This window comes from Diabrotica virgifera, chromosome 1 (genome assembly GCF_917563875.1).
Source record: "Diabrotica virgifera virgifera chromosome 1, PGI_DIABVI_V3a".
NCBI classification, from domain to species: domain Eukaryota; kingdom Metazoa; phylum Arthropoda; class Insecta; order Coleoptera; family Chrysomelidae; genus Diabrotica; species Diabrotica virgifera.
In genome coordinates, this window is record NC_065443.1 from 61,617,550 (window position 1) to 61,634,965 (window position 17,416).

The window sequence follows — 17,416 nt, forward strand, 5'->3', positions numbered from 1 at the left end:
AATATTACGTATTGAAATACACTATTATATACTTAATATTATAATAGCTATAGGATAATATAAAAAATAAGATTTTTCGGACGCCTCTGGTCTTACCTAGGGTAATATTTATTCTAGTAGTAGGGGAGCTTTGGATGCTAAATTTGTGTTTACTAAAGCGTCATGGGGACCTATTAGGTTGTGAAGATTAGGTCCTAAAACAAAAAAAAAAGATAAGTTTTCCATTTTAGTGGGGGGTGAGCGCCGGGTACAAATTTTCAAAAATCGTTTATTTCGATTATAGCACCATCTATCCATAATTCTAAAAAATGTCTCGAATAAAAATTAACTTATTTTTACGTAAGGAATCCAAATCTGCAGTCCACCCTACCTTCGTGGGGGTCGTGTTTGGTGTCATTCGATACATTTTTGAAAAATATTGAACACGTAGGTATTTTTCAGTTTTTCGATCTGATGGTTATTTCGCAAAATATTCCACCATCCCGCTACTTTTGGCACACTCTATATGTGGTTCTAGCTACCTACATCATCCCATGAAAATCGTCAGTATTTCACGATGACATTTTTTTAATAACTTTGTGACTTGCCCATTTCCTTACTCAAATCGTCAGATTATTGAAATATACACTGTTGTTCATGTACTTCACTTACCTTGTATTAATCTGACGCGCTCGAGTTTTTTAAGGATACATTTTTTTACGGACTGCCCTCAACGCACGTCCCTGTATTAAGAGTCCATGTATGGCAGGAGTACATTTACAGCGTACAAGGTTTCTCCCCATGTGATTTTCTGACGCGCTCGAGTAACGCGCAAAATCCCCGCTTGGGCTCCATTACCATAGGAATTCTTCCGCTCTAGAACTGAATTTGTCTTTATACGCCAGTCAATGGGAGCAAGAATAGGATATTACCTCTGAATTCTATCCTACTGCATGGATTTTAATGAAATTTTGGACCTGGCCTCGTGGAAATTTTTTTGGTTAAAATTACCACGGAATTCGCTAGAGAATCTAATTCTAAGCAAAAACGGTTCTATATTTTTTTTTGAAAACTCAATACTTTTTGAGATATTTGTGGTTGAAAATTGGCCATTTTCATTGAAACGTAATACCTTTTCGAACGGTTTTTTGCGAATACTTTAAAAACTATGCATCTAACTAAAAAAACTATAAAAATATAGTAAATCCTTTATAAAAGGTATATAAAATCCCTAAAAAGGGCTACATCACAATCACATAACTCGTTTTCGACTGGTTTACCAGTCATCATCAGTGCTTACGTGAAGTTTACATGCTAACCACCAAGATATAGTTTAACAAAAATATGTGGGTCAAAGCCCTGTATAAGTGGTCCGTTAAGGAAACATCAGTTAAAAATGCCAATTAAACCATGGATGTTTAAACTATTTTAAAATTATGCCCCAGGTAACATCTGAGCTGTGGTGTGACTATATAACGTGGTGAAAGTCTTATAGCAAATGACTATATTTAACATTTAACAAAACATACAAAAAACTATATTAAACATTTTTGTAGGCTATAAAAAAACAAAGAGACACTTTCCTTCAAAAATCTTCTAGTTATAATACAAAAAGAGATATGGTAGGTGAAAATAGTTTGTTTTTTGGTACATTCTCAAATTGGTGTATTCAACTTGAAATAACCGAGAAACGGTCGATTTTAGGTGTATAATGCCACTAATACCTTTTGTAGTGCTTGAAAAGTCCTTTAAAATGAGCTATATTAAAGATCCATTACATTAAAACTAAGCGAGATGTGCTGCAAACAAAATTGATAACTAATGTATTTTAAGAAAAAATGGAAAAGAATTTTAACCCCCATCCACCAAAATGTAAATGCATCGTTTTCCTTCCACAATACCTTTTACTATGGTGTTATATCTATGTTCAAAAAGTTGGACGGGCTTAAAATGAATGGTTTTTGAATTAAAAGATCAAATTATAGAGACCATTTTTAAATTTTCTTAAAAATCTTCCTTTTTCTCCATGTAACTTGAAAATGATAAGAGATACAGTAATGAAAAATAAAAAGAAAATGTTTATCTGAAAAAACCCTACATTTTTATGTGGTATCTTTTTTTCGTATCTCTTATTTTTTTCGAGTTACATGGAGGAAAAGGAAGATTTTTAAGAAAATTTAAAAATGCTCTCTATAATTTGATCTTATTTTTTTCAAAAACCATTCATTTTAATCCAGTCCAACTTTTTGAACATAGAAACAACACTATAATAAAAAGTATTGTAGAAGGAAAACGATGTATTTAAATTCTGATGGATGCAGATCATCAACTTTTTTGCAGAATATCTCACTTAGTTTGAATGTACTCGACATTTAGTATTGCTCATTTTAAAGGTCTTTTCAAGCACTACAAAAGTTATTAGTATCATTATACACCTAAAATCGACAGTTTCTTTGTTATTTCAAGTTGAATACACCGATTTGAGCATGCAGCCAAAAAAAAACGAACTCTCCTTACCTACCATATCCCTCTTTGTATTTTAACTAGAAGATTTATGAAGGAACGAATCTCTTTGTTTTTTTATAACCTATAGAAATATTTTATATAGTTTTTTGCTAGATTCATAGTTTTTAAGGTGTTCGCAAAAATCCGTCCGAAAAGGTGTCATTTTTCAATGAAAATGGCCAATTTTCAACCACGAATAACTCAAAAAGTATTGAGTTTTCAAAAAATAATTATAGAACAGTTTTTGCTTAAAATTAGGTTATCTAGTCTCTTCCGTGGCTATTTTAACCAAAACATTTTTCACCCCCGAGAAGGGGTGGCAACCACCCCCAAGCTAAAAGAGCACATCGGCATAGGGTAGACTTTGTTTCTTGAGCTATTCCCTACTTACTGTAAAAATATCAAGTAAATCGATGTAGTAGGATGGAATTCGGAGCCAAATACCCTCATTGACTGCCCTATTAAGGCTATGGGTACATAATTCGCAAATATTTTACGTGTATCCCTACTTTTTCTGTCTTTACACGGCAAATTACGTGTAGTAAAATTCACACTGGTGTGGATATGTAAACATTGCTAGAATGTCATTCTACTTGAAAATGTCATCATTAATTTAAAGAGATGGGTTTTGAATGTTCTTGGATAACTGTTATTTTTATAATTGCAAATTATTAATTCAGTTAATAAATGTGATAATTTTTTCACTAACTATGTATTCAGTGATTGTAATCATTTATTTGTACAACAAAGACTAATACTCAATCGAGAAAAGAGGAAAAGTGTTAAAGTGATTTTTTAATAATATATTGTTATGGAACGCTTACAATTTTGAACATCTTTAACAACAAAATACTTGGATCACAAAATATATTATCCTGATGTATTCTCTGCTTGGATCTTCCACAAATAATACACAATAAATAACTTTTTATTAAGTTCACGTCTTAAATCAATTATTTATCAAATACACTATAAATATATCAATAATATTTAATCAATAACTCAACATATTCCCGATGCAATGTCAAATATTTAAAATTGTCACTGAGTGTCAGTGTCTGACTGACAATATATTCGGCTGAGTGCGTTGTAAGACAAAGATAGATTTGGAAAATATTACCACGGCATTGTGTTCATTTTTTTCGAATCCTGAAAAAACCAATAAATATTTTTGAAAAAGTTAAACGCAGAATGAAAGACTAAATTATTACCGAGGGCCGAAAGTCCCCTAGAATAAATAAAAAGTTTATTTTGAATGATATATTTGAAATTAAAAATCACACTAAATTTTCTTTTAGTTTTTCACCCCTGTAACTTATTAAAATATACATTATGGAAGTTCTCAGGGACTTTCGGCCCTCGCTAATAACGTAATCTTTCATTCTGCGTTTAAATTTTTCAAAAATACTTATTAGTTTTCTCAGGATTCGAAAAAAATGAATCCCCATTTGAATAGCATTGCAGCCGAAAATACGTACCGATCCTCTTAAATTTCTATATGAATGTTTATACTATGCCATCTTTTATACTACTATACCAAAGGCCTATAATTTATAGTTTTTTTTTGTTTCAGAAATCCTTACAACTACTATTACAAAGTACTCCTAGCAAATGCAGCTATCAGCGCATTGAGATTACATCAAAGGATAGGCAGAGTGCAATTCACGAGACAATTTGCTGCAGAATTACTTTCAGAAGATAGTTGTCACTATCTTTTCTATTCGTTGATATTTTTATACGTATCGCCAGTATCATGTATCCTTTTTTATATAGTTATAATTACGGTTGTAATGATATGTACATAATAACAAACACAATTACTGTAAGTATAGATTATATTGACAAATTTTAAAACTACATTCCAATTAGCCGTGCCGAGTATGTAAGCAACCATTAAAAAGCAAAATGTTTTTTAATTACGTAGATCACAGAGGTCGTTAAGATTTTTGTAGCATTATTGGGAAGATTTAGGTAGTTGTAAATTGTGGGAAGCATTAATTAAATTAAAAAATAGAAAATCACCAGGAGAGGACAGAATATCGAACGAACTCCTAAAGTACGGAGGGCAAGATCTGACTAAACAACTATTAAAACTAATACAAAAATAAAATAAAACAAAACAGAATACCACAACAATGGAGATCAAGCATCCTAATACTTCTCTTCAAAAAAGGAGACACATCGGACCCGGAGAATTACAGAGTAATTAACTTATTAAACACAACATTAAAATGAACAACCACAGTGGTAAAAAACAAACTGAATGAAAGTCGTGAAAATCATGCACCGACGCTATATTTATAATGAGACAAGTACAGAGAAATCATTAGAATACAACAAATCGGCATATTTATGTTTCGTGAACCTTAAGAACCAGGGCCAAATTAAAGAACGTATCCTCCATATTTGTTATACTCGAGAGAGGTACCTCTAGGATTTAGGAATAATTAAAACGATCGAAACCATCTACCAGAACAACACAATAAAAATAAAAGTAGAAGATGAACTAACTGACTCAATTGAAGCTGGCAATGGGATAAGTCAGGGGGATTCCCTGAGTCCTTTATTGTTCAACCTGATCATGGATGAAATAATACAAAAAGTAGGAACTAAAAAGAATAGCAAATGGGAAAGAACAACTTAAAATAATATGCTTTTCAGACTATGCCATATTAGTCTCTTAACGTGAAGATGACTTACAACAATTTAATACAACCGCCAGAAAAGGGCCTAGCCGAATAAGATGATGAAAACTGCCCCCAACTCGATTCGAATTCCATACAGGTCACCGTTTAGCACATATAATGAAGCTCACTTTCTGAAATTTTTAGCCCACTAGGTGGTCACGTGATGCACACCTCAGTGGCATTGAGAGCTAGCGAAAAACTTTAAAATAAAAAAAGTTTAAGTTTCAAAAAGTTCTGTCCAAAATTTTTTTTTTAAATTTTTGGCGGGATAGTTAAATTTAAGAACGATTTTAAAATTTTAAATAATTATAAAAAAATAACTAAGCCATTCGTTTTTACGAAAAAAATATGTAACGTGTATTTTTGCATAATGTTTCACCCTGAATTTTTTCAAATTTTTAAAATTGGTGAAACGCACTTTTAAAAATAAAAAACCGCATTTTTTCGGTTTTTTTTTCGCTTTTTGATACAATTTTATACAGGTTGTTTCAAAAAAGGTAACACCGTCACTAGAATAGATAAAAAACTGAAAAATAATTGGGGTTTGCTTGATAAAAATTTTTTGTAATACCATCCATTTTCAAGATACAGGGCGTTGAAGAAAACAAAATTTTACACATTTTTTACGATTTTGCCGAAACTACTGGCAACATTGTAATAAACTTTGGCGAGTTTTAAGAAATAGTTATTGTGCATTTTTTGACATACAATTAAGGATTTTATATCCATCATTGGCGCGCATAGGGGTAATGGTTTGAATTTTTGAAGAAAAAAAGATAGTACGCCACTGACATATTTCAAATTAACAATTATTTTTGAATTCCTCGTTCAATTTGGGATAAAAAATGTATCTTCTCATTTTTCGTACGACGCGCCGTTTTGCTGCAAAAAATAGAAGATCTTAACGCTTCCAAAGTATTCGAATTAAGTTTTTATAATGGATGTACGAGTTATGTATACAGTTGAGTCCGCGAGTCTTTACCCGTGCGTCATCATTTAAAGCATACGAAATAAGTCGGAAATTTACTGAACGCAACGGCAAATGGATATTATTCCGATCACGGGTTATTATAAAATTTGACGTTATCAAATAAATAGAATGTCAAATTTAAGTATTGCTTTAAAATTTTGGTGCATCCTTACAGCTACATTTGAAGTAGCTTAATAAATTATTTTATTATCATTGATTAATAAATAAATAAACAATTTATAAAACAATTCAATAACATATTTTCTTTTTGTTATTTTATTCACTTTGGCGGAACCTTAAACACAAGCATTCAACTGTGTCAACAATGGGGTTAGTTTTGTACGTCGTCAAAATTTATCTTAAAATAACATAAATTTATCACAAAATTTCTAACTCCAATATAAAATTAGTTGTGAAAACAACTGTTTGTATACTATAAAAAAACTTCAAAATGCAAAAACTCGACAAAATAGCAGCAAAAAAATTCAACAAACTGACAGCCACAAAAGTAAACAAACCAAAACGTCAGAAATTGTACTTAAAATATGTGAAGATATCCCCAATCGTCTTTCTTTGTACCTATCTCTTTTCAATACACTGAGTCTTAATCGTTCATAAAAATAACATGTGTTTTTACTTAAATAACAGGCGGCAGCTGGATTGTCATTAATTTCATGCGTGCAAGAGAATGATGCTAAATAAAAAATATGTGTGTTATCTCACCAGGTATTAATGACGCACGGGTAAAGACTCACGGACTCAACTGTAGATGTAGAAACTACTTAGAAATTCGAATACTTTGTAAGGGTTAAGATGTTTTATTTTTTGAATAAAAATGGCGCGTCGTATGAAAAAATAGAAAGATAGATTTTTTGTCACAAATTGAACGAGGAATTCAAAACGATTGTTAATTTGAAATATGTCAGTGGCGTACTATCTTTTTTTCTTTAAATATTTTAGACCATTACCCTTATTCGCGCCAATGATGGATATAAAATGCTTAATTGTATGTCAAAAAATGCATAATAACTACCTCTTAAAACTCGCCAAATTTTATTACAATGTTGCCAGTAGTTTCGGCAAAATCGTATAAAATGTCTAAAATTTTGTTTTCTTCAACGCCATGTATCTTGAAAATGGATGGCATTACAAAAAATTTTTATTAAGCAAACCCCAATTATTTTTCAGTGTTTTATCTATTCTAGTGACGGTGTTACCTTTTTTGAAACAACCTGTATAAAATTGTATCAAAAAGCGAAAAAAAAACCGAAAAAATGCGGTTTTTTATTTTTAAAAGTGCGTTTCACCAATTTTAAAAATTTGAAAAAATTCAGGGTGAAACATTATGCAAAAATACACGTTATATAATTTTTCGTAAAAACGAATGTCTTAGATATTTTTTTATACTTATTTAAAATTTTAAAATCGTTCTAAAATTTAAATTTCCCGCCAAAAATAAAAAAAAATTTCGGAAAGAACTTTTTGGAACTTAAAACTTTTTTATTTAAAGTTTTTCGCTAGCTCTCGATGCCGCTGAGATAAAAAATAAAAACATTAAAATCCTAATTAGGCTCTAGGTGGGTCAAGTGCCATCTAGGGGGCTAAAAATTTCAGAAAGTGAGCTTCACTATATGTGCTAAACGGTGACCTGTATGGAATTCGAATCGAGTTGGGGGCACTTTTCATTATCTTACCCGGCTAGGCCCTTTAACATGTTACTTTACTTACTTAGTCCTAAGCCTTTCTACCTTTAGGTGTAAGGCTGGTGGAGTTGAGTTTGGCATTGTAGTCTCCATGCTTTCCGATCTTGCGCTAGGTTTCTTGCACTTTCCAATGTCAATCCCTTCTTCTCGACTTCTTTCCTGATTTCATCTACCCACATAACTCTTGGTCTCCCTCTTTTGTTTTTCCCCTGCACTCTCGTTTCGAACACTCGTTTTGTTAGCCTCTCGTTCGACATTCTACACACGTGCCCGAACCATCTAAGTTGTCCTTCTACTATTTTTTCATTGATTGGTTCTAGTTTTAGGTTTTGTCTAATTGTTTCGTTTCGTATTTTGTCTGTCCTTTTTCTGTTTGCTATTTTCCTCAGGAACCTCATTTCCATAGCATTGACTCTGGATTTTTGTCTCCCCGTCAATGTCCATGTCTCGCTGCTATACATGATTGTTGGTCTAACTACTGATTTAACGACTGCCGTTTTTACTTTTTCCGGTATCCCTTTTTTCCCAAAAAATGTTGTTTTCATAGTGTTAAATAAGCTTCCTGTTCGTCCCATTCTCTCGTTTATTTCCATGTCTTGTTTACCATTTGATTCGATTATTACTCCTAGGTATTTAAAATATTCCACTTGCTCTAGTTGTTTCCCGTCTAATTCTATTGCGTGTGTCTTCCTCGTATTTGAAATTATCATTGTTTTTGTTTTCTCTGTATTAATTTTCATATTTATGTTTGATAGTTCTTCTTCTAGGATTTCAAGATTGTTCTGTAAGTCTTCTCTGTTTTCTGCTATCAATACCATGTCGTCTGCAAATAGTAGCTCCGATAGTTGAGTCTGTTTCATTTGCCAGTATCCTAATGTTAGTTTTCTCATTCTTCTCTTGGCTTTCTTTATCGCTTCATCCAGTACCACTGAGAATAGCAGTGGACTCAGCACGCATCCCTGTTTGACGCCTTGACTTGTAGAAAATTCTCTGGATTCCTCGTTATTGGTTCTTACTGTATTTGTATTATTTTTGTACATATCCTTTATTACTTCTATTATGTGTCTGTCGACTCCCCTTTCTGTTAGTGTCTTCCAAACGTCCTTTCTTCGGATTCTGTCAAACGCCTTTTCCAGGTCAATGAAGCACATATGTATCTCTCTATTTCCTTTAACATGTTAATTTCCCCAAAAAAGACAAAATGCATGGATATATCAGCAAATCCAATTAAGATGTAAATTAGAGCTGGAGGTTCAGTTATTAGAACAAGTGATGGAGTTTAAATATCTAGGCATCACACTATCTAGCTATGGAAAGATCGAAACCGAAGTGGAAGATGAATTGAATAGATCAAACAGAGCTTCAGGTTGCCTGAATGACACAGTATAGAACAATAAAAATATCGGAAAAGAAATGAAAGGCAGGCACTATGGGACAGAGCTAGAAGTACAGATATACGACTGAGATGCAAGGTGGAGACCATTGATAACTGGGTAAGAAACAGAAGAGTAGAATGGAATGACCACATAAGCTGAATGACAACAAAGCCGAAAAAAAAAGAGTAGTAAAGGCGGCGAGAGACGGTTCCCCAATAGGAAGACGATCAGTGAGAAGACCACGAAAGAACGACAACTTACTGGAGGCACATTGAAAAAACAGAAAGTCATGTCTATACAAAAAGAAGATTCTAAATTGTAAAAAAAGTAAATTGTAAATAAAAAGTTCGTTTGAATTCAAAAACCCTCCCACACTGCGAATTGAAAGATCTTTGTGTATACTCTAAATCTCAGTTTGATGAATTTACATAGGCCTTAGCGCTTGCTGTCAAGCCCTTTTGGATCAAGATCTTGATTTAACAGGTACTCTAACTTTTCCTCTGCCTTGACGCTCATGCTCGCTCTCTGGACTTTTGAGTCCTTGCTGAGCTTCATAGCGGATTTCTTGACCACTATTCAGTAGTTCGTTTTCATCTTCGGAAATATGAACTATAATGGGATCCAGTTTCATAGTTTCCGAATGACTGAGACACCCTTGTTCTCCTCTTTCTGTCTTGCTTTGTTTCTGGTAGATTCTTGTTCAAAAAGAAACTAGGGAATGGGTAGTTACTCCTCCGAGTTCTGCATGCATAGAGAAGGCTAATGATACCTAGGTGTCGCCTGATACTCGGAGTTGAACCATCCATAGCTGCTATTTGGTCGTACTCTCCTTTACAAAATTCGTTACCAAGACCTCTCGAAGGGGACTTGAGGCTATAGTTGAAGTAAGAAATATAATCCAATGATCAGACTTGTAGCTTTGGATAGTTCTGGTTCAAGATATGGTGTGGCGCGCGGCGGTTGGTTGTTTTGGCGATTAAATACGTAATTAAAAATATATTTTTTTAGTTACATAGGTATATATCGTATATTTTTTTAGTTACATAGGTATATATCGTTAAAGCGGGACATATCGTATGTGCTTAAATTAATTTTGACCATTTTTTATTTACCTACCTACATTTACAATAATATTCATTTAGTTTATTTTTGCTTGTTTTTATATTTATTTTCCTTAATCGCAAAACAGTGGTACTCGTACCAATTATCCTCTTCTGCGTACTCCATTCAGCTAGTTATTCACTCACATTGTTAGATGTAAGTATAAACATATTAATTGATCCAGATATTGTAATATTCTGTTTTTCTATGTACTTAACCGTAAATTTCTGACTTAAAATTTCTACATGCAGCCAGGTTAGATCTAGAACTAAAATTAGTTTCGAAAATTACGTGGTTAATTAATACAGATTGCAAAAGAAGACGAATAAATATTCCTGGTCATATTTTATTTGCGTATTTTAAACGTTAAAGTAAGTTCAAATTATTTTTACATAGCCCAGTAAATGACCGTTTTGGAGTGTAATTTTCAGCCTTACGACGGATTGGCATGAAAATTTGGATTCAGGTTCTACTTATCCTCCACTTCAAAGTTGGACTTGTACCGTTGGATGCTTTTACTTGGGGGGTGAAAGTCACCCTTCTCGAAGGAGAAAAAACCAACTTTTCATACTTTTCATACAAAACATACAAAGTCAATACTTTTCGAGTTATTTGCGCGTAAAAATGTTTATTAAAAAAAAAAAAAAGAATGTGTGTGTACTTTGTACGCACGGAAGAAGTTATACTTCTATTATATGATTTAAACGAAATTAATATACTTTTTATTTATATTTTATTTAAATATTAAACTAATTTATACTTACTACTTCTCAAACATTTTTATTAAAACAGTGCCAAAAATTAAAATAATAAATGAATAAAACACACACAAACACATTAAAAATTCCACAAATGATTTCTGAACATTAATTGTCGGAAATTTTTTTAACTAAATACGTATTTTCTGAAAATAAAATTATATAATAAATATACAATCATAAAATGTACAAAAAAAAAAAAAAATAAAAAAATAAAAGTTTTTATTGGCATTCGAACCAGCTATCAGCGCGGTTGGTATATTGGGGTTCATTCGCATTAAACGCTTTGCCACGGAGGCAATGTGTCATTATGTGCGAAGATCGACTAACTAAACGGATTAAGCTTTTGACATTTTCGAATTAAATTAAATTATTTTGATTTTGAATTGACATGATTTAGAATTGAAAAAATACAACAAAACATAGATTAAGAAAACAATATATTAGGTGAACATTGATAGAAATTTTGATGGTAATCAAATTATGTAAATAAACGTATTACATACTATGTACTTTGGTAGGTTCAAATAGGTAGGTACCTATATTTACAATTATTACGTACCTGTTGCTTTTAAAAACTATTTAAATGTCACTACAATTATAAACTTTTTTGTTTCTCTCCTCACAACAATAAAACTAATATATTATACATTTGTTTACCTTCATATTGAACAATTTTTGAACAATCAGAGCCCGTATAACGACTAATACCATACTGTCGGTGTGCGCATGCGCGCAGATCAATATAAATTCACCCTCAATCTTATTCGCGCCTAAAGAAGTATAACTTCAAAAACACGTTTTCAGGCGGTTTTCGCAAATAACTCAAAAAGTAAGTACCTACCTATTTTATCCAAAAAAATATTCTATAAAAATTTAAGATGTAAAAAACTGTTCTGACATATCCTTATCATACTCGACAGAAAGTGTAGGTACTGTACATTAGGCTGCATCGAAAAAGGCGGAATTTTTTTTGCGATGGAAAAGTAATACCTACCTCACAAAAGTTGCCCAATCAACTGTCAAGTATTTTGGTAAAATTTTTTCGAAATTGGAAAATATCTTCTGCCCCCCAAAACAACTAAAAATTTTGAAAAAATGTTAACAGACGAAAAAATTTTTATTTCGAAACGAAAATGTAATAGCTCACAAAAGTTGCCTAACACACTATTTAGTATTTTAGTAAAATTGCGTTGAAATAAAAAAATATTTTCTGCCCCCACGGCAACTAAAAATTAGAAAAAATACATTAATAGTCGAATTTCTTTTGTAAGGGAAATGTAATACCTTATAGACCTTGAATAAATAAATTCTGTTTAAATTGGAAAATATTTTCTGGTTTCACAAGGCAATTAAAAATTTTACTTAAGAAAAGTATACTAAAACATTCTTTTTATAACAAAATAGCCCAACTTATCCGTCTCCTTGACGTCACCCAAGTTTTTTAATACTAAAATAAATATAAAAGTAAAGTACAAAATTAGGTATACAAATATTACAAAAAAATATGGTAAAAGAATTCTATTCGAAGATGTCTTCCGATTTAGCATTAAAGTGAGGCATAGTTTTTCTGGAATCAATTCGAGTTTTTATAAATCCATCCTTCGAATACGATCCACAAACTGCTAGAGAAGCTTGTGTCACAAGCTTGACACATCGTTCTACACATTATTTGTGGCAGTGATATTTCTCAATCTCAATGTTAAAAGGGTCTAAGTTAGGATTCTTAATAAAATTTCCAGTTTGAAGATCCTCACGTTTTTTGATTTGGTCACTGGCAAACTTCTTTTGATGTCCAAGGGGTAGATCATGTGAATGTCGCAGACATACAAACCACTGAAGCGGTTTTTTAAGATGTTCTTCTAACAGCCGTATTACACCACCCTTAACGATAGTATTTATGACTGTTTCGTCACATGCAATCGCTGGATTAGATACTATCTGATATACCAGACAGCGGACACCCATATCCGAAATATTTGCACCCTGGCTCATGCACAAGTGTTATGTGTTCTTCCACGATCGATTGACCATAAGACTTGGTACTGTTTTTTACTTAAGCTAAAGTTTTGTCTTTGCGTCGGTAACTTTCTTCTTTTGTTCTCTCTGATTTTATTTGTTTTTGTTTTTCCTATCACTCGCGCTTATCACCATTTTTCTGGGACCTCTTTGATTTAATAGTTTGCGCTCATCCAGAGGCACTTTTTGAGATTTGCTACAAAGACAATTAATCATTTTGTCACTTTTGCATGCTGCAAGATCGAAACTTGTAGTTTTACTTTTGTTCTTAAAGCACTAAATTTTATTTTTGTAAAATTCACTGTTTTGCCTGGTCTTAAATGGTTTCATAAGTTTCATATATTTGTAATGATAGGCTTTTAAAAGCTGAATAATTATTGTATGTTAAATTATTGGGATTAAAGCCTTTTTCCATATTTCATCCAATTTAATTGCAACCTGTTCGACAATACCAGAAAATTCTGGCTCTTTCTTGCTGACTTTTTAATCCTCTTGCAACAACAAAACTTTATCGCTTGTTTGTATTTCGGTAAAACATTTTCAGGTATATTTGGTGGTTGCCCAAAAATGGGACGGTCCACAGCACACCTTGATTTTATTCCCCATGGTCCTGGTTTATCTAATTTAAAAATCTTGAATTTACAAACAACAATAATAACAAAGTAAGGCATCGCACCAAACATAAGTGAAAATTACACGCACGGACTCACGAAGCGGGACATTTCAAAGGAATTGGGGAGACTGAAAAAACAAATAGAACTTTAAATATCGTTTAAATTTGTAATTGACAACATTTTAAGTTTTCTTTAATTGATCTTAAAGATCGAGTTAGCACATATTTTATTCCAAATAATATAAATTGAAATTTCCATAAAAATAAGATATTTAATAAAATTCAAGGTCGTTGGGGGGGGGGGAGGGGGCAGAAAATTCGCTTAGAAAAAAAAAATTAAAAATACTAATATGCTGAAAAATAACACTAGCAACTTTTTCACTCTATTAGATATAACATTTCCAACTTTTATTTTTTCGATGCACCCTACTGTACATCCTACTAAATTATGTTAAATAATCGTTTCTGGCTACTACCAGAGACGTACTACACGAAATAGTTAATGGTTGACCCTTCCTAAATTCTACGCCACTGACGGAACTGCTATTTTAGCATAATTTTTAGATTCTCCAATACTTTCTATGTAAATAATATACCCTTCATTCGTAACGATAAATCATTAGTTTTAGCGATATTTGAAGTTAAAAACGGAGGGGGATAATACATTAATCAAAATAACTGTGCCGTTTCATTTTTAACTTCAGATATCTCAAACTAGTGACTTTATCGTTACAGATGAAGAGTATATTATTTACATACAAAGTATTGGAGAATCGAAAACTTGCACTAAAATAGCAATCCCTCCAGTGGCGTAGAATTTGGGAAGGGTCAACCAATGGCTTTCCCCCGTCGTACGCCTCTGGCAGTAGCCAGAAACGTTTATTTATCATTTTGTAGGAAGGTGGTGCAGTACCTACACTTGCCGCATAGTATGCCAAGGATATGTCAAACGGTTTTAAAGTACATAATGAGGATCAATATTTTTATCAATTTTGAAATAAAACACCCTGTAACTCAGTAAGGAGCTACATTTTAATTTAGTGATTTGGGTTAAATCTTAATATTTTGAGACCAATAATTTAGAGTTAAAATATTTCCAATTATTAATGAAACACTCTGTATGTATGATCTGAAAGTTTGACCGGTTCGTAGTATACTTATTTTTCAAAAATTTGGTTTTATAGTAAAAACTTTTTTTTTAATTTCTGAAAAATTGCCTTTTGCCGAAATGCCGAAAAACCATTAGGGATACGAAAAATATCAAACAGTAAAAAATTTAACTTTTGCTTTTATAAATATTTTGGTTTTATTTTGTTTTTCTGTATGACAAAAATTGGTATGGCTGTGCAAAGTTTGCATACACTCGTGATTGGTGACTCTTCAAGCTCTTTCAACTACAACCCTTTTAAAAATAAGTACTTTGAACCTGTGAAACTTACAAGATTGTATAAAAAATACATAAGTAAAGTAAATAATTGTAAAGTGGTACAAAAACGATTAATTTCATTTAAGGCGCTAAATATTACCAAAAAAGGGGCCAAATTTATTTTGAGCGAGTTTTAATGAGTTTTTCACACAAAAAGCTTCATTTTTTGGTTATTTCAAGTTGAAATATTCGATTTGGAATTTTATAATAAGAACGTATTTTTCATGAGCTACAACTTTGCTTTTGCTGGGTCTATAGACTCCATGAATACACAATTTTTTTCGTTTTTTTATAAGGTACATTTTTGCTAGGAATATTTTTTTTCGGTAAAATACCCTTTTGAGTTATCTAAGAAAAACCGCATGAAAACGTGTTTTTTTTTTAAAATAAACATTTTCACTCGCAAACAACTCAAAAAGTATTGACTTAGTTAAAAAAACTCCATAGAACAACTTATAATTAGTAACTTTAACCATTTCCGGACTTATTTTAAAGGTATGTTTTTTCACCTTCGAGAAGGGATGACTCCCATCCCCCAAGTAAAAGCAAACAACGGTACGGGTCCAACTTTAAAGCGGAGGGTAAGTAGTACCTAAATCCCAAGTTTCCATGCAATTCGGTGGTAACATTGAAAATTACACCTAACATGGCGGGCGATTGTAGACATTTTAGTGAAAATATCATGTACCATCTAAGAACGAACAACAACAGTGACTATGGAAGAATACCATCGAGGAGATGTACGAAAAAAAACATTTCAGATTTGCAGAAAACCTTACAACAAACAAGAATTTTTAAATTAAATTTATATACCATTTGCTCACGGATTTGTCTATAAAATGACATTAATATTATCTTAAGTTGGAAATTAAAAAAATTTACACTAATTATGCAAATGTTATCTAGGATAACAATAAGCTCATAAGTAGCACAATCAACTATTTTTATAAACAATGAACTCTTATCTTGAAATAAATAAACAATAGTAAAGTCCTTTTCATGGGCATTTTTCAGCGCGTCACAAATGATAGAAAAAAAGGTAAGTCCGTGATAATATACATTTATAACATTTATTCTAACATGACATTTTAGTTAAATTTGACAGTTGTCACATTTTATTTGCAATTTGGCATAAAAACAAATCAATTGTGTTTATTGCATTTATAAAATGGTATTTTCTTTGATTTGTATAGTCTTATAAATTATACAGATTTAGTCCTGTCGTCAGTGGGGGTACAACGGCCTCCTTAATTCAAGTGGACTTACCTAAGTATTTTTTATGTATTTTGACCTGTAGAACACGAATTTTTTGGGTAACAGTTGATCCGGATGTCGATAAGATTGTTATAAACAAAGAACTTGAGGAGTCACATAACAGTGATATTTCGCAAAACAAAACATTTTTTTGTATTTCTTGGCTCATTCTAAGCAAAAAATGATTTTACAAGTTTTTTGGTAGGATGCATAGTTTTCGACATAAACGCGGTTAAACTTTCAAAAAATCGAAAAATTGCAATTTTTGAACCCGAATAACTTTTTGTTCAAGTCAAATTCTATCGGTTTTGATTATTTTCATTGATAAAAATTAATTTTTTTATTGTTAAACAAAGCTATAAACACTTAGTGCTTGAATGATGTTTTCAGTGCATTTCTCATTTGAAATCGAACGAGTAGGCGCGCATACAGACAATTTCTACGTAGATTACTTACATTAAAACGCATGCATTGGGCACGGGAAACACTATGTGTTTATAGCTTTGTTTAACAATAAAAAAAATGAATTTTTAGCAATGCAAATAATCAAAACCGATAGAATTTGACTTGAACTTTCAAATGCAGTAAGCGGAATTGCTATTTTATTTTTTAATCAAAAGTTACTCGGGTTCAAAAATTGCACTTTTTCTCGATTTTTTGAAAGTTCAACCGCGTTTATCTCGGAAACTATGCACAAAAAAACTTGTAAGACCATTTTTGCCGAAAATCACCCAAAAAATACAAAAACATGTTTTGTTTTTCGAAAAATCGCTGTTATGTAATTCCTCAAGTTCTTTGTTTATAACAATCTAATCGACATCCGGATCAACTGTTACCCAAAAAATTCGTGTTCTACGGGTCAAAATACATACAAAAAACTTGGGTAAGTCCATCTGAATTAAGGAGGCCGTTGTACCCCTCCCCCCCTGGCGACAGGACTAATTATATTCGTAGATATATTATATAATTCGTAAATAATTTTTTTTTCGATTATAGCACCATCTATCGACAACTAGAATAAATGT

The 17,416-nt window shown here is 31.9% G+C and overlaps 1 protein-coding gene across 1 annotated transcript in view; it reads left to right on the forward strand.

Moving 5' to 3' along the window:
* LOC114331278 (Krueppel homolog 2) overlaps positions 1-17,416 on the forward strand; it is a 78,676-nt gene that overhangs the window by 52,582 nt on the left and 8,678 nt on the right. Inside the window, exons 2-3 of the mRNA XM_028280794.2 lie at positions 4,058-4,239; positions 10,410-10,477. Coding sequence (XP_028136595.1) covers positions 4,058-4,239; positions 10,410-10,477 — 250 coding nt within the window. The remainder of the gene's footprint in view (positions 1-4,057; positions 4,240-10,409; positions 10,478-17,416) is intronic.